Source organism: Stenella coeruleoalba (assembly GCF_951394435.1).
Source record: "Stenella coeruleoalba genome assembly, chromosome: 17".
In the NCBI taxonomy this organism is placed as follows: domain Eukaryota; kingdom Metazoa; phylum Chordata; class Mammalia; order Artiodactyla; family Delphinidae; genus Stenella; species Stenella coeruleoalba.
The window spans coordinates 9,025,679-9,048,917 of NC_137163.1; the positions used below are offsets into that span (position 1 = coordinate 9,025,679).

A 23,239-nucleotide genomic window follows, 5' to 3' on the forward strand; every position below is an offset into this window, starting at 1 on the left:
AAATTTCTCTCACCCTGGAAATGTTGAATATAACCCTCTGAGGTTCCTGGGAAATGCAGTTCTAAACATGAATAAACAAGATGCAATGATTCTACGATGAGTTCTCTGCCAAGATAATCTTTTTGTCATTTTAAAAGTGTGAGGAAGTGGGCTTCCCTGGTGGCGCAGTGGTTGAGTCCGCCTGCCGATGCAGGGGACACGGGTTCGTGCCCCGGTCCGGGAGGATCCCACATGCCGCGGAGCAGCTGGGCCCGTGAGCCATGGCTGCTGGGCCTGCGCGTCCGGAGCCTGTGCTCCGCAACAGGAGGGACCACAACAGTGAGAGGCCCGCGTACCAAAAAAAAAAAAAAAAAAAAAGTGTGAGGAGGTGATGTGGGCAGTGGGCAAGAGTGACTGAGCCAGGATACGTAGGTTCAAGTCCTCACTCGGCATCTCTTTTCTTACCACCTAGCTCTGAGCATGGGTCCAGTTGCCTCCCTGTTAATGGTGTGAGAGCGCTGATGGTTGACGAACAGCACGCCCTCTGCACTGTGATTTAACAGTTCTCTGGTTCTTGGACTAAAATAGTAATATTATTAGTAAGCATAGTAAATAAGAGTAATCTTATTTTGGGATTTCTAAACCAATACAATTTAAACCAACTAACAAAAAGGCTGATATACAACTACCAGATTTCATTTTTTCCAAGTAAAGACATTTTTTAAAAAAATACTCCCATCTACAAAAAACTTAATTACATTACATAAAAAAAGGACAGTTTAGGACCCAAACTTAGAAAGCAGGGAAGATAATCTTCAATAAAGAAAAGACCATTGACAAGTTTGTGACAACACATACATGCCCACACATATTTTTCTCATCTTGCCTGGTCCAGTGAGAATTTTGTCACGCTCTAAAATTTGTGAACCTTTGGGGAGTAAAATGAGTAGAAGTAAAATTGACAAATATATTAGAACAATTAAATTCAAATAGTATTTTTGAAAAATGTTAACCAATGTCCCTTGCACATACGCCAAAAAAAAAAAATCTAAATACATGGGAAAGAATGAATTAGATGAATCAGTTTAACATCAGTTGGTGTCTATATGATAAAACACAAAGCGATATCAGCACATGTATGTGTGTGGTGTGTGTGTGGTGTGTGTGTGTGTGTAAACATATATAATTTTAATTACACAAAAATTATAGTTTGGGAATATTTTGGGAGAAAATCAACTAGGAAGGAAAAAGTTAGCAGGTGCAAAGAGAAACAAATGGTCCAGGATGTTCAGCCCCCACACTCCTCCAATATGATCTTGTAATACAAAGAGGTACCCATACATCTAATCTGGGCACGAACTTACCTGGAGTGAAACCAGGTAACAGTGTAAGGGGAAGGGTTTGGGGGCTTTTGTTTTTGTTTTTGTCTTTGCAGAAATATATAAATCCAAGTGTGTTTGAGAACTTTGGGAGAAGTTCCCATCTGTGGCTTCTGGCACTAATTTCAGTTAAGATTTGTGAAGCTAATAAATCTCGTACTTGGAAAAGTTCGTGGCCTCATTTCCTCTGCCATTCTTCCATCACTGTCTACAGGAAAAGTGGAATTTACATTTCTGATGCCTGGTTTGAGCCAGGGTCCTCCAGGCCACCAGTAAGGGAAGTGGCTTTCTCTGCATCTCCTTTCTCAGAGGATGACATCTGCCCAGATAGGGAAGTAGAACAAGGAGTCAATAGAAAAGACTGCCATACACCTTTCAGAAAGTCCATTTGCTCTTGACCTCGTTCATTTAGTCAACATTATTCCCTCGGTAATTACTGTGTGGCAGGCATTATTCCATGCACCGGAATAGATACAATGATGAATAAATCAGAGTCCTGCCTTTCTGAAGCTTCTAGTGACTCATTGAGAGCACCAATTAACCCAAATTACAAGGCAGAGTGAGAAGTTATCATATCAAAAAGGAAATTAACTTTGGAGTGTATAATCCACACTGTATTTTTGCTGGTGGTGGTGACTGGAATGGAGGTAGTGCTCCAGGCAGAGGGAAGATTATGTGTAAAGTTGTTGACGATTGGAAGCATGCATGGAATATTCCAAGAATGACAAGCACTGCAGCTGGACAGATGCACTATCATTCTCAGAGGGCAAGTCAGAAGTCAGTCTAGGAATACAGAGATCCAAAAGGAAGAAATGGCATTTTTTATGAGTTGCTAATGTGGTGTGGTTTAGGGGTAGGACAAGTGGATTTCCTGAAAAGTTACTGCACCGTCTGCTACAGACTCGGAAATTTCCACCAACAGAGAGCCCCCACTTGGTGTGCTGTCAGAACTACCCACCCTGGTGAACCCATTCCACCAACTCTGAGGTTTTCAGAGGCTGATTCATCTCAGATTGGCAGGCTCCACTTAGCCCAAGCTCTGATCTTTCATTCTAACCATGGTGGAGTTGATTTTGGTTCTCCCTCATTCCCTTGTAGAGTTCCTGGTAAATTCTAACCCGTGTGTAATTTTCTTTTTGTTCATGTGTTTTGTTTTTGTCATGTGCTAGAATCTGGGATCTAAGTAGTCCTCAGCACACTTAACCTCTATGAGATTTTGAGTAGAGTCTTAGTACGTTACATCCCATCCCATCACTACTGGACCCAGAAGAATTACGAGGGGGGTGTACCAAAGTAGAAACCTCCTTGCCATTGAATGTTTCAATATGAACTGGACATCCTATGGATGACCTTTAAAAGCATTCCTCCTGTCTCCCGCCGTCCATCCCAGCAGACAAGAATCACGCACCAGGATAAGTACGTGGGTATTAAAACGAAACACGGAATTTTGCCAGAGCTTGATACGGAAATTCTCTTGTATTTGTTTGAACAAGACTCTTTGATCACAGAATCTGGATTTGCTACTTTAAATTCAAATTCAGTGCACAAGTCACTTTGACAACATCCCTGATGGAGTTTCGTACCTTGTTTGAACACCTTAACAAAATGTGAGCTCACCACTTCAGAAAATAACACGTTTGCCACAAGTTAGCGCTAATTAGTAAAAGCTACTTGCTTATATTCAAATAAAACCTGCTTTCTGATAACTCTCATCCTCTTCTTAAGCAGCACAGAAAAGTTTTATGCCCCCCTTCCACATGGCATCACTTTATTTGAAATTTAACCATGAAGAAAGCAGTTATGCCTGGAGAGCTTAAAAGGCACAGACAAGGATATACAAAATGTCCAAATTCTCAGAAGAGCCAATATCCTTATTTTTAAATAGAGGCAAATTATTTTAAAAATTAGTGTATTGTTTTATAATTAGTTCCTAAAGCCCTATTGAATCATAGCGTAATCTCTACCTCTACATGCAAGGATTTCAGAACACCACTCTCTTTGTTTAAAGTTGCACTGTCTATTTCTTTTCTTGCTGGGAATTTCCACCTTTCCTGAGTCTAATGTGCTTCTCTGGGGCAACTTCCTCACTTATTTCACCATCTTTAATTTATCGTGACCTATATGCAAAGTAAGCAAAATGAGCAAATTAAGAGTTGTTACGCTTTGAGTGAGGCTGGTCAATAGCAATGGAAAGGCAGCTTGCAAAAGGCTGCACACTTTAACTTTTAAAAGCTGCCCCTTGGGCTTCCCTGGTGGCGCAGTGGTTGGGGGTCCGCCTGCCGGTGCAGGGGACGTGGGTTCATGCCTCGGTCCGGGAGGATCCCACATGCCGCGGAGCTGCTGGGCCCGTGGGCCATGGCCGCTGGGCCTGTGCGTCCGGAGCCTGTGCTCTGCAACAGGCGGGAGAGGCCACAGCAGTGAGAGGCCCGCATACCGACAAACAATATAAATAAATAAATAAAAAGCTGCCTCTCCATTCTAACATTCTATTAATTATGCTCTGCCCTCACTCACATGGCCTTTCATTCATTTAATAGCAATCATGTTCTGAGTGATTGGAGTGTTCAAGGTGATGTATCCAATGAGATGGGCAGTTGCAAATGCTTTGACAGTCCCAGAGGGCCTGTTTCAGTTATTAGGCCAAGTAATTGTCCCTCTTAAAGGATTCTGAGTGTCTTTCAGCAGCTCCTTACTTTCCCTCTGCTTGTTTGCAGCCGGCAATATCTTACAAGCTCACTAAATACAGTGTTAAATTTCACAATATCCCATTGAATCTGACTCTGTGCCAGTCAGTTTCTATTTTAATGCGTGAAGGATATCCTCTAGTTCAAGCATTTGGTTTTACTTGTTGGGAGCAATGAACTCTCTTGAGGATCTCATCCCTCATACAAGTAGCAAACGCTTTTTCAGAAGAACTGTTTTTGTGTTGCTATATATGGATTCATAGTTCTCTGAAGCCCAACCATGAAATGCTTAACACCTTTGGACTCAGATTAAGTACACTGACTTGAAAGAATCCTGTAATCTTCACATCAGCAATCCAACTCCATACCAGAAAAGACCTTTTCACTGATACCTGGGGTCCCCCCAGGTGAGTAGCTAGCTCTGGCCAGGTGCCTTCCCCAAGGACATCCTTTCAGTTGGAATTTGAGGTCCCGCTCCCAGTACTCTGATTCCTGAAACCTTTGAGGCTACTCTGTTCAACTAAATATCTTATGTATCACAGAAGATATATATATCGTCTGTGCCAGATATCCTGGACAGATCTGTCTACCAAAAACACAGTAACATCAACTTCTGATCCCCTTAATAATAGCCTCCAGGACAACACAAATCCCTCAGCTGTAATGGGAATGGCTACTGTCCTGGCTCAGCCTCAATTAAGAAGGTGAGATAAATATTCACTTCCCATAGGAGAGGGAGGAAATGGAAATGACAACAAAACCCAGCAAGGAAATACAAGGGGAAGAGCAGGAAAGGGCAAGGAAGATCTTCATATCCCCAGTAGTCCCTAGATTCATGTCTCTCTGGATTGGGTCACTGAAATGGATCGCAGACTTCCAGGAGATACCTGGAAAAGCTGTGTCTGTCCTACGAGCTCCAGCTGGCCACAGAACCACAGTCATACCCACCAATAGTCAAGCTGATGTAGATAATCATATCCTGGAGGCACCAGACTACAGTGAAAAGAGAGAATTTGGAGAGCACAGAAGGCCCTGCAGAACCCCTGAGCAGCTAGTTAAATGGGCCTGTCTTGCTCCTTTCTTTAACCTCCTCGAGATAAAACAAAGCATCAAATTTAAATTTTGAAATCCGAATTTTGTATTGTGATGAGGTTTCTCTGTATTACTACTACTGATAGATATCCCGCTGGCCATCATAACCGTGTGGCAGGTGCCAGACCCTTAATTAGTTCTTCCATTTAACTCAAGCCTCATGATCCTCATTTCTTGGTCTAATTTAGATCAAGAAGCTGAGACTCTGAAGGTCAAGTGGCTTTTCCAAGGCCACACAGTCAGGCAGTACCAGAGCTGTGATTTGAATGCAGGTCTGTCTGGTTTCCAAAGACCACTGAGCTCTTCTCTTCACCTATTATGTTCATTATGCCAACTATGTTTTTTGTCAGGATAAGGAATGATTCCTTCTCTGAGTCCTCAATCTTGTTCATGTAGTAAGTGCTCAGTAAACACTGGTGGAACTGAATCTGAGTTGCAGAATGAGGATACCGATTTCTTATCTGGGCTGGTGGTAAAAACCCACAGCTGGCAATGGCAGCATGTATACAGGTCCCTGCTCTCCTAGTATAAACCTCAGCGTGTGCTTTCCAGAGTCTCCGGAAGCCTGGTCTCAGGAAAAGCCTGGAGCACAGGCACTTTTAAAAGAGCTCTGCAGCCTGCTAAATTCTAGGGAAAAAGAAGTTCAGAGCTAAATTTTGCTATTGAAAGAGGCAATCTTGAGCTCTGAGGGTTTAATTACTTATGCCAAAACAAAAGAGCCAGTTTAATAGGATAATTGCCCATGAAAGGGAATTAAATAGAATCAAAAGAAAATTGGAAGCCACAATATTCTCTTGCCTGCTGGAGGAGCAAAGCTAATTGTTTTCCATCTGAAGTTCCCTTTCGGTTGTTTCATCCCAGCTAATTTTTCAAGTTACTTGAATTACACTGCAGATACTCATTTTAACTACTTAGGAAGTAAGGTTCCTCTCATTCTGGCTTTTGGAGTTGATTTCTTTAACTTGCTTTGGGTTGAAACTATTGACATCAGAAGGTACAGTATAGAAAAAAGGGAACAAAGAATGATTATAAGTGACCTCAGTTCTTACAGGATAAATTGCTTGTTGGTCCTGCCAAAACCCACTTTTGTAATAATATATATTTTAGGGGAGATTGGATTTAGAACAAGGAGAGCTTAATTCTCCTTTATTCTAATTCTACTTTATTCCACGGTAGTCAAAGCACACTTAGAATATCACAACTAGTTACTAACAGCCGACATTGTGAGGAGCGCTGGCAAATTGGAGTGGTTCCCCAGAAGAAGTAGGCGACAGAGTATGAACCGTTTCAAAAGATAAAAGGCTAATATCCAGTGTTAGCATATTTCGGGGGGAACAGTCCCTCTCAAGTTCTGCTGGAACGAACGTGGACTGCTGCTGTGTTTCTGAAGGACACCTTGGTAACACACACACAAGCGCCTGAAGTACTGCACGTGCCCTGTGACACTACTCTCACCCTCGTCCAAGTGTATTCCAAGAAGAGAATTGTCCAAGGGCAGCAAAGATGCTAATGCTATAATATGTTGTATTATTTTGAGCTTTTGGAGATTATACTCACTGTAAAAATGGAGATCAGTTAAATATACTAAGGTGTTCCCAAGAGTATACTATGTAGCCGTAAATAAAATTTTAGATCAGTAGTTATTGACATGTCTCCTCCATATGGTTATTGAGCTGTTTTGTGAGAGAAATTAAGTGGAGATTATGGAAATTTGCCTTGTAAAATCTTTGCATAAGCATTTTTTTCTACATTGTGCTTGGGCCAGATGTTGCTTAACTCCCTTTACATATGTGCTAAGAAACTTCTGTTAAGATTCTGCTGGTCAGTCTCCAAATTATTTTAAGATAAGCTGTGGCCAAAAGGGCTCCAACTGCTGAGGGACTAGGTGATAGTAATGTCAACAAATTTTACGTGTTTATTTTAGGAGGCTGTAGGCCTTTCAAGTGGAGGCAGCCTCTGGAATGTTTGCTAGATTGGCCTGAAACTCAAGGGAGAGTTTTGGCCTACGGGAATAGGTGATAAAATAAAGCCGTGCCTTTGAATGAGATTGCATATGAGACATGTAGAGTGAGAAAGTGAGCAAGCCTGGAACAGAAGCCCAAGGATGCTCTACATACGAGGGATAGACATTGGAATACACGCCGGCAAAGCCAACTGGATAGAACCAACTGGTGATGTCCTCAGTGTTGTGATGATAACACAAAGCTATAACTAAGGAGAGATGTTTTCCAAGTAGGAAGAGAGGAGCCAATCTGAATGTCAGGTAAACTGAGGACTGAAAAGCATTTATTATCCCTAACCATCAGGGACTACAGGTGACCAAGCTAAGGTAGGAAGGAGGAAGCCAGATTGAGGTGGGTTCATGAGGTCAACAAGGGGAACCAGCGAATGCAGACAATTTCTTCAAGTTTGATCATACAGGGAAAGGGATGGATAAAGAATTAGCTGAAGAGGAAGGAGAGATTGCTGGAGGTTCTATTCCCACTCTCCCTTTTTCCCCTTATTTGTTTAACAGAGAGAGAGGATTTTAAGATGTTTGAATGCTGTTGGAAGGAGCCAGTTTATAAAGATAAGATGAGATAATGGGGTGCATCCCCAGGTGGGGATGGGGACATGGGTCATGGTGCACAGGTGGAAGGGTCACCCTTAGACGAGACAAAAGACTTCCTTTCCACCATATGCAGATGTGGGGTGAGGAAAGAGCATACAACTACAGGAGTGCGAAGGTACTGTATCCAGAGGCCGATGAGACCCTTGAACTAGGGAGACAGACTGGCTGAGGGCACTAGGGAGACCACCGACCTTGCATGTCTAGAGGCACCAGCCTGTGAGGCTGTGTCCTATTCTCTGCCATCATCCAATAGCCCACAGCAAGAACAGACTCTGCTCAGTGAAGTTAAACAGCTAAGCCAGTATCACGCAGTAAGTCCCTTCATTCAACAAATATTTAGTGCCCCTCCATTATGAGCCAGGCAATGTATTTTAAGCACCTGTGAAAAAATAGATTCCATAAAATGTCTACACTTACAGAGTTTACATTTTAGCGGACACAGTTTTAGAATCAGAGTCATACCTGTATAAATTCAAATCATTTCCATCTCCCAGCGATAAATCTCTCTTCCTACCTTTGGGGAAAAAATAAAGCCCTAAACTTTTTAAGTGAACCCATAACATATAGTGGAATTAAAGTTTATACTGTGTCTTTACAGCATATATGCCACACAGGAGACAATATAGTCTTAGACTCTAAGGAACAGATTTTTAATGTAATAATGCTGACAGCTTTTGACACTACAGTTTCTTCCCCTAGACTCTGTGCTCCTTTAATTAAGGGAATGTTTCTTTTTCATGTTTATGTTCCCAGTGTCTAGCACAATATCTGGCACATATTGTATTATATGCCCAATAAAAGTTTGTTGTTTAATGAATGAACTAGTTCAAACGTGACAATTCTATAAATGGAAATAGTGATCTGTAATAAGAAGTTGAATGTCACATCAGAGGAAAATACGATGTCTCAGGATTGCCTTTCATCACATTCAACACCAGACATATACAGAACTCATTAACAATGACAGAGGCATCCATCATTACCATGCAATATAAAACACAACAACAACATAAAAGCTCTAAGTGGGGGCCATAACTCATATGGAAAATCTGGAAGGTGAGTTATAACCTTAACAATGTTAATTTCAGCAATTTTCATTCAAGCTGCCAGTTTCGGGGGTTTTATCGCTAGACTTTTACAACCTTCAAACTTTTGCCCCAAAGTTCCATAAATTTTGAGTTGGAAGATCCACTTAGTTGTGAAACACAGTTATAGTTTGATGCAGGCTGAGTAAGTTGGGGCTATAAAACTATGCGAAACAGAAGAAACAACGTTGTTTGTGGTGGTTGTTTTTCTGAAAATAAAAATTGGTGAGATAAAAGAGTCCTCATCTTCATAAATTTCTTGTTTAACCCATGCAACTGCTCTGTTCACTAATTCACTGATGTTCACTGAGCATTATATTAGTAATGACCATAATCGTTGCTTGATAAATCAGTTTGGCCAGATGTTCTGCAAAGAGCACAGTTTTTGGAGACCGGAGACCTGAGTTCAAATCCTGACTGTGCCACTGATGTGTGTGTGTGATTTATTTAGCTTCACTTAGTTTCAGTTTTCTTAGGATAATGATTGCTAGGCAAGGCCATTGCGCCATTCACCACTCACTTGTGTGGTTCCTCCTTGATGATCATTTTTCAAGAAGTCTTTTCACATGAGTTGCAATGTTCTGTGTCACGTGGCCTAACTCTTTAGACCCACAGATGAGTAAACCAGTGGGGAAAAGTTAACTCCATTAACTACCTATCCCCAAACGGACAATAGTGATGATCTAATCCAATCAGATCTTCCTTGGCAAATACTTTAATTTTTATAAGGTACTTAAGATGTAGTAAACACCTTACAAACAGTAACTCATTTAATACCCATAACAAATTTATAAAACAAGCGCTATCATTACTCTACAGATAAAGACACAGGTACAAAGAGATTAAATAACTTTCCCAAGAGCTAGGAATTGACAAAGCCAGGATTTGATTCCAAGTCTGTGTTTTTAACTACTAGGCCATAGTAGACATAAATGTGAGCCATAGGAAAAAGATAATTTGCATCAGGTGAAGAAGTAAAATGTATTATCAAATTAATTGATTCACATGGAATAAATGACTGAGACCCAACTGTGGGCCTGGCACCCTGCCAAGTGCTGGGGGGTCTGGCGGTGATCGCTAGTTGAAACAGACCTGGTTCCTGGCCTCACAGAGCTCACAGTACATGGAGAGAAGACTAACAGTAATATGCCATCGCAAAAATAAATGTAGATGGAAAGGCTTCAAGATGAAGATCTGTTTGCCTGCGGCCTCTCTCTTCTAAACTGATCTCCCAGCCACTGAGTATAGGGCCGATTCTTTTTATATAATACAGGCTTGATACACATCTCTTGTATGAAATTCACACAGAAGTTAAGAAGCTAAATCATGTTGGAGAAAAAAAAAAACTCTTGGTTTTGAGAAAGCAGGAAATATATATTTCAAAATTAACATTAGAGAGATATCAATTAGATGTGATTAGAAGAAAGCTTGAAAATAAAAAATAATAAGCTTCAGTTTCGTATAATATTCACTTATATGGAAAGTCTTATTTCCTCACAATTTAAGATAAGTGAATTGTACAGGTTATTCTCCTCCATTTTAAATGTCTCTGTGATAAATAATATAAAATAAATAAGTGGTAGTATTTGCAGCCAAATGATAAAAAATGTATGTTTTTATTTGACTATAAATAGACAAAGGTTCAAAGCTTTGAAACTTGTACCATAAATAAAGCAAGCATCATGGCCTCTCTAGAAGGTAAGACTAAAAGCCTGTTTTTAGGGGTCCATGAGTTTGACGTCATTACTATCCTTGTTTTACTGTCTTACCCATCCTGTAAGGCTGAACACAAGCTCTGCTTCTTTTTGGGTTGCTTCTGTTTTGGAAATTCATTAATTCACTGATTCCTTAGTTTTGTTTTGTTTGTGTGTGCGTGCGTGTGTGTGTGTGTGTGTGTTTAAAATATGCTTTGCCTGAAGATTCTCACTGCATCCTTCTATGTATCCAGCACGTATTCACCGTATAGAATGATAACTTGTAAACGATGGCAACGCCCTTTGGCCTATAATATGGAGTAAGCCTTTGTACAACTAAAATGTTGTTATATGTTAAATGATGCGGCAGCTGAATGTACCAGCCACATGAGAAAAGACTGCATTTTCTACCTCCATCACAATAAGGTTGGGCCTTGGGACGGAATTATGGTCAGAGTAATGCAGATTAAAGATATTGCTTTCTGCACTTTCCTTGCGGCAGGAAGGAAAGGATTCCTAGTGGGCAGAACCACATGAAAGAAAGAATCTGGATTCCTCAGCCATTGTTCTTCTGGTGGAGGATAGCTACCAGGAGAGCCACCAGACTTTTATAGGACCATGACACGTGGGAGAAATAAAACGTGACAGTACTAAGCCACTAAGACCTTAGGGCCATTGGCTAGTGTGAATTTTTACGGCTAACTCAGACCACATAAGACAGGTGAGGTTGTATCATCATCATCATCATCATCATCGTCATCGTAATTATTATTGTAATCGTATAATTAAATATAGCACATTATTTTAATTATTTATTTAATAATTGTTATTTAATTCCCGACATTGAGAATTTACTACATCCTAGATTTTATGCTAAGTACTTTCGTATATTAACTAATTTGATTCTCCAAAGTATATAGCCTAAGTGGATTTTATAAATAAAGGAATTCTTTCAGGCTGGTTGCTGGTTGCCGTTCAGGTGGTCATATCAGGATTCTGACCCAATATTCCACCTCTGCAGTCTATTTGCCCAGACCCTAGGCTCTCAACTGCTAGAAGAGGAAGATCAGAAATGTACTGAACAACTACTGTATTCCAGTAACTGTGCTAGAAATTGGTAGAATGAAGATGGTGTATCAGTCAAAATGGGCGATATTACACAGGGTAACATGATCCCCATGCAAAGTTTCTGAGTTGTGAACAAGAGTTTTTGAAAAAAACACAGAGGTCTCCCATCGAGTTACAGACAAGCAAGCTTTTCTGAAACATGTCACTGAGTGGGGACACCATTCTAGAGAAACATGCAACCAGCCACTCTGCTCTTTTCAATGAATCAGTTTTCTGTTTCTTGAAATTACTATAGAGGTGTCAACACCTCCGATGATATGCATGCGAAGTTCAAAGAAAAAAAGATTGGTTCAAATCCAAAATGTTACAATCTTTTCTTCCATAAATAGTACGTTGCCAACAGAAATGAGGCATCATCTAAGCTATGACTCACGAATGTGCAGAGTAGAACTAAGTACTGAGAATAAAAGCAGAAATTATTCTACAGGAGGTAACTAATTTGTCAAAAGAGACGTAAATGAATTCAATTTCTCCTTGTCGAGCATAAATATTTAGTATTTCTGAATACAACCCATTTGGACTGGTGAGTAATAACTATTTGATTTATTTATCAAAATAAACTTGACTCTCATCTCTGAGCGACTGGAGCATTTGAGAAATGCAATCACCTGCAAGTGGCCATGTGAGCTTGGGCAGGTCCCTTCTTTCTGGGCATCGTACATCAAGATGAGGAAAAGTTAGATGAGGTATAAGTCTCTGCCACCCCAAGCTGGGTTACTTCTCTCCATGGAAAAGCAGACAGTACCCAGTGTAGAGTCAGACGCTTGGGCTCAAGTTCTATTCTAGTTTTTACTAACATTGAATTAAAGGAAGGATTTTTATTCCCTATGCTTCAGGGTTTTTTTCACATGTAAAGTGATGGTAATAATGCCTATCACTTCAAAGGTATGTGATAATCAAGATAAATATTTGAAAAATGATTAGTGAGATGGGAAGTTTTCCACATACCACGTATTATGCTAATCTCTACAAATACGAGGATGGTGATAAGAGGCTTCTGGCCTCTGGGTGTTTGTCATAGTGAGAGGAATGAATGGATAATGCACTACTAATGGATAACCGTTCTGAGCACTTGCTAAGTGCAGGCCCTGAGTCAGTCTCTTTCTTTTATTCATTCATTTAACACATATTTGCCGGGAATCAGTACCTGATTAGTACCAGGCGTTTCTTCATCACTTGCATTATTTCTCACTTCGTCTTCTTGTATTAACCTTCATAATAAGTCATGAGACAGATTATTTTGCAATGCTCCTTTAAAAAGGAAGGATATTGAAGCTCAGAAAGGTTCGGGAGCTTTTGCCAATTCAAAAGAAGCTAATAATTAGTAAAGTTGGGTTAGGATCTTAAGCCTTTCTGAATTTTAGATCTGAATCTTTATCTAAAAATGAACTGGCCTGGAAAGGAGGGCCATCAAGGAGGGATTACGGGGGTGGATATGGGAGATGCAGTCTTGAGGCAGGAGATCTCCAGGGAGACAGAAGATCTAGGAGCCTTTTTTTTTTTTTTTTTTTTTTTTTTTTTTCTTTGCGGTACGCGGGCCCCTCACCGCTGCGGCCTCTCCCGTTGCGGAGCACAGATTCCGGACGCGCAGGCTCAGCGGCCATGGCTCACGGGCCCAGCTGCTCCGCGGCACGTGGGATCCTCCCGGACCGGGGCACGAACCCGTGTCCCCTGCATCGGCAGGCGGACTCAACCACTGCGCCACCAGGGAAGCCCTCTAGGAGCCTTTTTTAAGACAAAGGGTCCAGCAAATGTAAAGATGTGGAAAGCGGCAACAGTGCGGCGCCTGAATCTCAAATGTCACTAAATAAGTAGGTCTTTAGTGTGTATCACGCAGTTATTATTTTACGCAAAACTGTCACACGATTGGCCTGGCTTGTATGTGACTTTCCTCCTTTCCCCTTTCCCTCATCACTCTAATTACTCTGCCCGTGCCTCTTCCTTTCTCTCTCTCTCAATTCATTCTCCTGAATTGAGGTTTGAAAGAAAAATGAGTGAGCGATTCTCAGAGCTGGTTGACGTGATTTTTCAGAGGATCTGGAGAGCAGCCTGCGTTGGTTTCAGCTCAGAAAATACATACTACCAAAAATAGATTCATCTCTTTCTACAGGTTTGCAGCTGGAGGAAACCAGGCAGATGGCAATGAAGCCAAGAGCAGCCTCCATAGAACACCTTGAAACAGTACAGAAGCGCCAGCCCCAGGAGCCCCAAAGGGAAAGTGTGTCGCGCGCGCGCGCGTGTGTGTGTGTGTGTGTGTGTGTGTCTATGTGTACATAGGAAGCCTTCAAACTATCCACAGGGAAAACAGATCACAAAGTTTGTGCTGGAAAATATACCCAGATATACCCAGCCAACTTCCCAGTCTCCTGTACATGATATAGACAGTGTTTAGGAAGATGATGCAGTGTGGCAGTCAGGGGTAAGGGCTCTGGAGCCAGGCTACCTGGACTTTTATCCTAGCTCTGCCACTCTCTGCCTTTAAGACTTTGGGCAACTTATTTTAATACTATGTGCTAGTTTTCTCTTCTTTAAAAGGAGGATGATAATTTTGCTTCTCTCCTAGGATTATTATAAGGAATAAATGTGATAATTCATGTATCTAGCACATGGTAGACGCTCAGCAAATGATAGCTTTTGGTTTGTTGCCTTCAATGTTAATATTATTATTCTATGGAGAACCTTCTTCAAAAATTCTAATCTTGGAAACAGCAAAACATAGCATTATTCCTTCTTTGTTACCAAGGGAAGGGAGGCCTACAAAGTTTAAATGATTTGTCCAAGGTCACACAGCAGGCGAAAGAAATAGAATTTGAATCCAAGTTTATCCGACGCTAAAGTTCATGTGCTTCCTGAAGATGCTGGTTATGTCTCAGAGAGTACAAGTACACTCAGGATGACAGCACAGGGACCAGAGGTCTGGGAAAAGGGGGTCCTAGGGTGTCACCCATGGTTTTAGGGAGGAGGATACAGTGTAGAATTAGACAATCCTGGCTTTGAATACGTGCTCGGCTACTTACTGTCTGCGACTGGTAAATCCATTTAATTTCACTGAGCCTCAGTTTCCTTATACTTTAAAAGGGGCTTTACAGGAGTTGAAAACTGACTTCACAGGGCTTTTGTTGAGATGATGTCAGTTCAATTTTTAATACCCTGAGGAAGCCCTTGGACCCCTGACAAAATCCACTCTCTTGTAGATGCTCGTCACAGTAGGTAACTCTCACCGTAGCCTAGATTCCATTGGCAATTCTATATTCACCCTTTTGGATATTGGTTTATGTTTTTCTCCCACGCTTGAGTGTATCCTCCGTAAGGGACAATGAGCACAGGGCTTGCAGGCACACAGGATGAGTGAGCTCCCAAAGGTTAGGGGTCTTATTTCTTCACATTCTGGCTCAAGCATTCTTTTTTATGCTGGAATCAAAGAGTTAAAGGGAAAGGCCCTCAACCTTGTGAAATATCAGGTATGAAGCAAACATGAACACGCAAAAAACAAGCAACGGTAATGGAAGTCAATGCTACTCAGGAGGACAGGTGGTACAGGAGTGTCTGATAATCCTAAACGGTGAGTTTGCGTTACTCAGATGTAAGGATTGCGTAGAGAAGGGAGTGCTATTTTAGAAACAGAAAAGTCTTAGAGAAAATATCTAATGTGACTCATTTGGAGAACCCTACCATGCTAACCTGGTTGGAATCTAAAGTACAAAGAGGCAAGGGTGAAAGAGGAAACAAGAGTCCCACACAGACTTCGAATGGCAACCAAGGAGTTTGGACTTCAGCCTGCGAGGATTGAGGAGCCTTTGCAGCGTCAGTAGCTGGAGAGCAGCCTGTGAGAAAACCCCCCGGGGGAGAAATAACTGGAGACAGAGACCCAGCTACTGAGAGTTCAGGTTTCAAACAGGTGAGAAAAATCCCCCAGGGAGTCTTGCTGAATCAAAACTCAACACAGGGCTTCCCTGGTGGCACAGTGGTTGAGAGTCCGCCTGCCGATGCAGGGGACACGGGTTTGTGCCCTGGTCTGGGAAGATCCCACATGCCGCGGAGCGGCTGGGCCCGTGAGCCATGGCCGCTGAGCCTGCGTGTCCGGAGCCTGTGCTCCGCAACGGGAGAGGCCACAACAGTGAGAGGCCCGCGTACCGCAAAAAAAAACTCAACACAGTCTACCTGCCAATTTTACCACTCCTTCATTTTATGCTGGTGCAAGAGATGGAATTCAGGCTAAGGTTCCTTTTTGAACACTGTTTACAATATTCTCTTTCATGTTTCTTTTCCTGGGAAGAACGGGAGGACGTGTCAGACCCTTTTCAAAACTTTGCAGTGAGCATCCTCAGCTTCTTCTGTAACTTCATCCAGCCCTCCCATCGTCTCAGCACCCTCAGATCCTTTGGTTGTTGTTTGCCTCTAGAAGATGAGAGCAGATGGGAAAGAATGGACTAGCTTAGTGCTTTGTCCTAATGTTAGAGATTCCGATCCATGCTGCCTTGGAGGGACTGTTGCTGAAGCTGTCAGAGGCTACGAGGAACCTCAACAGGGGTGCCAGGTGATCAGTACCTTCAACCAAACTCAAATCAATACATCTCGGTCTAGGTTAATAGCCCACACAGCGTGCTCACACATGTGTACTAGACATAAGGCATTGCTTATAATATACTGCAGTATATAATCATTACCTATTTTCATAAACATTCTCTGCTCTACTTCTATCAGACCCTGAGTATCATTCTTTCCTCCTCCTACACCTCAGCATTCTTCATTCTTCATGCAAGCAGTATCAAACCTCTCTCAAGCCCTCAGAACATCCCCTATTTAAAAAATACAGTTTCCTATACTTCATTCATTCACTTGTTCATTTATTTATGTGACAAACATCTTTTTGAAGATCTATTATACGCAAGCACTTTTCAGGGAGATAGAGAAGTGATCAAGTCATGTTCCTTAACATCGGCTTCCTTCCGGCATCACATACTAAGGTTACCTATACAGCATTGTCAAGAAGTCAACACCTTCACTGACCTCATTTTTTTCCTAGGATGTAACAGACTGCAAATTAGAAGGGAACCACCTCCTGGAAGTTAAAACTAAAAATGACGACTGACAATAGGGAAAAGACAAAGAAATGTTCAACCAGAAAAGTACAGATCGTACAACTTATAACTTCCGGAGATATCTCCATAATACAGCTAATATAATTTATTGATATGCATAAAGGTTTGAAGGTTTGCAACCTGCTCATTTTTTTCTCGTTGCTTCCTTTCCCCATTTAATTTATGACCAAGTTCTATCAATGACACCTCATCATTTTCTGTGTTGATTACCTTCCTCTCCATTTCCCCTGCTGCCACCTCGATCACACCCCTATCATCTTAACTTCTTACGTGTCATATCTTTTTCCAACAGCTCATGACTCCAATCTATCCTCCTCAAAGCTGCCGAGCTGATGGAACTGTCACTCAGCACCATTTTTTTTTAACCTAAAACTCTTTAGTGACACCCTACTGCCAATGGTGTGTGTTTCAAACCGGCATACAAAGTCCTTCATGATTTGGCCCCTGGAGTCCTGTCCAGTCTCATCTTTAGAGAAAGCATCATTCACTTCTTTAAGTCACACGGATCAACTGTGGTTTAGGCCTCTAGGCCTTAGGTCACTCTTCCCACTGCTCAAGATTCCTTCCTTCCACCTTACATCTGGCAAAATCCTAGTGACTTTTCAAGATTCCATGCAGTTGTTACTTTGATTTGCTTTCTCAGACTACCCTTTGCCCAAATATATCAACCACTTAACCTCTGTGCCTTCTTTCACCCCTGTACTCTGTGCAGATTTCACCAGAGTTACTGTATATATACATATATATGCTTATATTTATATATATTTATATATATAATATATTTTCCATTTCTGACGTGTCCGTTCTCTGCAGCCCCAGATGTTGACTAGAGCCAGGTCCCATTCATCTCTATGTCCCTAAACTTTGAACAGTGCCTGCTGCATAGTATTTGTCCGATAAATTTGTGTCAGTGAATGAAATATATAGATGAATAATGAATAAATGCTCAGTTTCCTCAATGCAGTTAAACAGGGAAATGGGTAATGGTTTAGAAAGCTTTCTATCATGAGTTGTTACATCACCTTTAAAACATTCTGGGTGTTTCAACAGAAAATTGTCAATATTTGGGAGGATTCATTGATTCGGAATATCTCTAATTAGAGCTGTTAGGATTCTGTACTATGTTTGGTTATTTATACATCTACTGCTCCAAATAGGTAGATGGTTGGCTTCTTGAGATAATGGGCTATGCCTTCTCTGTCACTGCATCATTCACCATCAATAAAAATAATATGCTTTATGAATATTGATTTTTAATATTGCTTTTAAAATTGTGGAAAATATACGTAATATAAAATTGATGGTTTTAACCATTTTTAAGTGTACAAACCAGTGACGTTAAATACATTCCCATTGTCGTGCAACCTTCACCACCATCCATCTCAAAAACATTTTTATCACACTAAACTTAAATTTTGTCCCCAATAAACAATAACTCCTCTCTACCTCCTTTCCCTAGCCTCTGCTAACCTGTTAAGTAGAATGATGGTCACTATTCTACTTTGTGTTTCTATGAATTTGACTATTCTAGGTACCTCGTATAAGTGGAATCATACAATATTTTTCCTTTTGTGACTAGCCTATTTCATTTAGCGTAATGTCTTTAAATTTCATCCATGTCACAGCATATATCAGAATCCCATTCCTTTTTAAGGCAGAGTAATATTCCATTGTATGTATACCATATTTTGTTTATTTATTATTTGTTACTCATTCATCCATTGATGGACAACCAAAAAGTTGTCTCCACATTTTGGTTATTGTGAAAAACGTTGCTATGATCATTGGTGTACAAATACTTGTTTGAGTCTCTGCTTTCAGTCCTTTCGAGTATATACCTAGAAGTGGAATTGCTAGTTCGTATGGTAATTCTATGTTTAAAATTTTGAGCAAACTCCATATTGTCTTCCACAGCGGCCATACCATTTAACACCAGAAATGCACAAGGGTTTCAATTTCTCCACATCTTCACCAACACTTATTTTCCTTTTTTTTTTTTTTTGGATAATGGCCATCCTGATGGTTGTGACATTATAAATACTTATAAATAAATGAAAAAGCAAGCATGATCTACTGGGGTTTATAGATAATGAAGACACCACAGACAGGTTGGTAAAATAAATGTAACTGCAGGGTGGTGGTGCCTTGTTAAAGCACAGACTTTTGGGTTAAATTTCTAACTCTTTCAATAAACAGCTAAGCAGACCAGAGTGAAACCAGAATTTTCCTGTTTCCCCATCTGTAAAGTGGGGTTAATGATATCAAGCTTATAATGTTATTTTGACAAACAAAAAAAAATGTCAGTAAAGGTATTCCTGAAAGCTTTTCTCCAAAGAGCCCTATTAACAGTGTGATTATCCCAGTTTCAACCAATCAGGTGTCATAAAGGCTGTCCTTCAACACCACTCCCCCGACCTGAGCCTCAGGCAAGAACAACACTCTGTATTTTCATTTCCACGGGAATAAGGGAGGAGACTGGCTGGAGTCAGAAGCCTGAGATCTACATTCTGAACCCTCTTATTTGGATCAAGTGACCTTGCACAGGGCACTTCACCTATGTGTGCTTTTGTTTGTTTCATCTGAAAAACAGGTACAAGATAAGCACCTGTAAGCACGGTGGTGACCAGTAAATGGCATAATGTCTGGACAAAAGGATCAGAGTCCTGAAATATGTAATAGCCATATTTGACTCTAAATTTCTTCTCTCTGCAGGGTGAAAATGAGTGTCAACTGTTCAATCAGAGAAGCTAATCCAGGCTTTCAGACAAACCATCCACTGTGCTCCCTCTTTCCCTATCTGCCCTGGGGGATCAATGAGATAATGCATGTGTATAATTCCCTTGAAACTGCTTTGGAAAATATAAAGCACTGTCAAATGTAGGTTGTCATTACAATGCTTATTAGGGGTCTGATTCAACACTATTAAAATTTGACAGCAGGTAGGATGGGAAAGGCAGGCAGATTTCCAAACAGATAATAACTTTTAATCAGCATCAGACTGTATCCAAAGCATGTGTGTCCTTCTGATCAGCAATGAAAATAGCTGCAATTAATTTGACAGCCAAGCAAAGCCATGAATTAATGCGAAGTCATTCTCTGAGGGACATTTTTCCTCATGAATGGGAAAAAATGACCGAAATAATCAAGCAGATATGTTAGTCATGCTGATTTGGAAACTGGTTTCAGGGCAAGCTTCACCTGTGAGTATACCATGGTCACCTCCTCACATATGGGCAGATCCAAAGTGTGACCAGACACAGTGAGTCAACAGTGCTGGGCGGTCATCAGAGGACACCCAATCAGTCATTGTGCAGGTGGGGAAACTGAAGACCAGAGGTGAAGCGATATGTTTTAAGTCACCCAGCAGGTAAGAAGTGAAACCAGGCCTAGAGTTCATGTTTCCTGAGTGTGTCACCAAAAAAAAAACAATGAACCTAAATTCAAATGACCTTGATTTGATCCAGACTTTGCTACTTTTAAGAGTAATACCTCAGTAAAAGGTTGTTATTTCTAGGTTCCATTCAAGCCTTATCATTTAAAAAGTGTAGAACAAGCATTCCAGTTCCTTTTTAGCACATTCAGTCTGAAATAGCTTTGTCAAAACCTTAACTGGGGCTTCCGTGGTGGCACAGTGGTTGAGAGTCCGCCTGCCGATGCAGGGGACACGGGTTCGTGCCCTGGTCCGGGAGGATCCCACATGCCGCGGAGCGGCTGGGTCCGTGAGCCATGGCCGCTGAGCCTGCGCGTCCGGAGCCTGTGCTCCGCAACGGGAGAGGCCACAACAGTGAGAGGCCTGCGTACCGCAAAAAAAAAAAAAAAAAAAAAAAAAAAAAAAAAAAACCCTTAACTGGTTACCACGTGTGGGTTTTATCCTTATCGGCTGGCCATATCTGGAATTCACACTTGACATAGAACAGGGCTTCTTAAACTGGAATATGCAATCCAATCACCTGGGGAGCTGGTAGAGATTCACAGTCTAATTCAGACAGCTGGGGATGGTTCCCGGAGCTTTGCATGTGATGCCGATGCTGCTGTTCTGTGGGCTGCCCTTCAAGGCTCAAGGACAGAGAGAATGCAGAGACCGTCTCCCACACAGACCTTTGGGTGGGATATTTTGTTATCTGAATGATGTCTACCAGCATCATGGAAATATGCTGTGCTGTGTTTTAAACCCACATCTAAGGAATCAAAGATGACAGATGTTGACCTAAGTTAAGACGCTGTCTTCATTGCAGATGCTTTCACAATGCTTTCCCAGCTTAGCCACCTTTGTATCACCATAACAATTGCCACTACAAAATAAATACCAGGGTCATTGTGAGGAAAAATAACCTGAACAAATCTGCGACTTAAACTTGTTCCTAATTAGAGATAATTGTCTTTGCACAGTGACCTCGACATTCTTCAGGAGAGCTGTATCTCCTCAACCCCTGTGCCACCAGGGAAGTCCACAACCATTTATTAAGTACTTTCAAAGCACAGTGCATTGTTGTCGTCATTTTACTGTGTTGCTTTGTTCACCCTTTGCAACAATACTGAAATAAATACTATTATTAGTTGCTATTATTAACCAACCTGCCCAAGGTTGGCACATCTAATAAGTGGGAAGTCAAGATTCAAGTCCGAATGATCTGAGTCCAAAGTCCACTCTCCTACCACCCGCACTGTGAAAATAAAGTTCAAATTTCTACTGTAAAGGTCTGCCAGGACACTGCTACATAGAACCTTCAAGGTATAAACCCAGCCCTCTCTCCCCTATCCTTCACCCTACCTGTCAAAACCCTACTCGTGTCTCAACTCTCTACTCAAGTGGCATTTCCAGAATATCCTCTTTGTAACTCTCAGGTTGGTGAAAATGCTTCTCTTTTTGCCCTAATGAAACCTCATGCAAGTCTCTGAATATTTTCTCATTCAGGATCACGTTAACAATACCCCTACTAACTCCCAGTTTACAATCATCATGAAGCTGAATCAGGCTTCTGTACCCTGACACAGAATTAAATCTCAGATGCAGAGTTTTGGGTGAAGTAGAAAAGAATACCTTTATTGTTTTGCCAGGCAAAGGGGGCCACGGCAGGCTAATGCCCTCAAAACTGTGTGTCCCATCCTGGATGGAGTAGTGAGTAAGTTTTATAGTAATGGTTCAAAGAGGGCGTGATCAGCTAGTGGACATTCTTCTGATTGGTTGGTGGTGAGGTAAGTGGGAGGCAGCATCACCAACCTTCTGGTTCCACTGGGTCTGGGGTCTGCGTGCTTGTGGGCAGCAGACAGTTAACTTCTCCCACCTGGTGAGGGTTTCATTGCCTGCAAAACAGCTCAGAGATGTTGTCATGTGTATCCTTGAGGCAGAACCAGGACCCTGCCCCAAGGCTGCACTATGGTTTCTTGACTGTTCCTCCACTGTCTCTGCATCCCCTGCCTTCCCTATTTAGCAACGGTTTGAACCTGCTAGTTGGAACTCAGGGAAGGTCATGGAGGCTGAGTGAAGCCTATTTCCTGTAATCAAGAAATGGGGGACACAGAAAGGCTTTTGTGCCCAGGAACCCCACAGGGTCCTGCTCACTATCAATCACACTTGAATAACATATGTTTTATTGTCTTGTCAAAATGCAGTTATTTTCCCCAAACACTCCACTTTCATTCTCTAGTACTTAACACATCTTTCTGTTTGCATATCTACCTCCCCATTGATCCAGCAGCATTTTGAGTGTGTGAGTCCGATCTGCTTTATCTCTGTATTCTTAAGGCCTGGCACTTACTAGTTGCTCAACAAATACCTTTGTGCAGTTTACAGATGGGAAAACAGAGGTTCATATCACCCAGTGAGTTAGGTGTGGATCCAGGGCTTAAACTCATGAACCACTGATTGTCTCCCTGCATTTCACATAAACATGGATCTGTCTACCATGCACATATTTAAAACAATTCATACTGACAGAATTGGAGAATACTAATCCACGTATCATGAATGGGAAAGTTACAATTCTAGAGACGCCAAAGGGGAGGATCTGAGATAAATTCCATTTTGATAACATATTTTAAAAGCCCCCTGACCTTATACAAGTGGAATGATTAGGAGGAGCTGTACCAGAAGAAAAGCCGGTGCCCAATTTCTGGGAACAGTTCCTCTGAGTCTTCTCAGCACAGTCTTTTAGTAGCATTTTACATACCAGTGGGAAGATTCTGAAAAGCCTTTATACCTTTCAGAGAGGACAGCAGTAGTTCTGATTGTTCTGCAGGTTTGTTTGTTTTCTTAATCATCACAGTTGCTGTGGTTGAGTTGATGGGATTGCGGACATTCAGACACTGACCTTGGGAGAAGGATGTGGGAGGCCATGGGGAGAAGGAGAGCTAGCAGCTTTTATTTAGGAATTTTTACTAGATCATTCATTCACTCACTTAGCACATATTCTTTTTGTCCTCTTCGAGGGATACTTAATATAGAAGTTAAGAGTAGGAGCTCTAAGGCCACATGGCTTGTGTTT

The 23,239-nt window shown here is 41.4% G+C and overlaps 1 protein-coding gene across 5 annotated transcripts in view; it reads left to right on the plus strand.

Moving 5' to 3' along the window:
• Positions 1–19,596, plus strand: part of LOC307175961 (uncharacterized protein) — a 244,680-nt gene extending 225,084 nt beyond the window's left edge. For 4 of the 5 annotated variants that reach the window (XR_013824564.1, XR_013824565.1, XR_013824566.1 and 1 more), the window contains one exon: positions 19,467–19,596. Coding sequence is in view for 2 of the 5 variants with exons in the window: in XM_079901698.1 (XP_079757824.1) it covers positions 19,467–19,471 (5 nt within the window). In the remaining 3 variants the exon portion in view is untranslated. Of the gene's footprint in view, positions 1–17,046; positions 17,142–19,466 lie in introns of those variants that run through there. The other variant, XM_079901696.1, reaches the window with a different exon arrangement.
• The last annotated feature ends 3,643 nt before the right edge of the window (positions 19,597–23,239 follow it).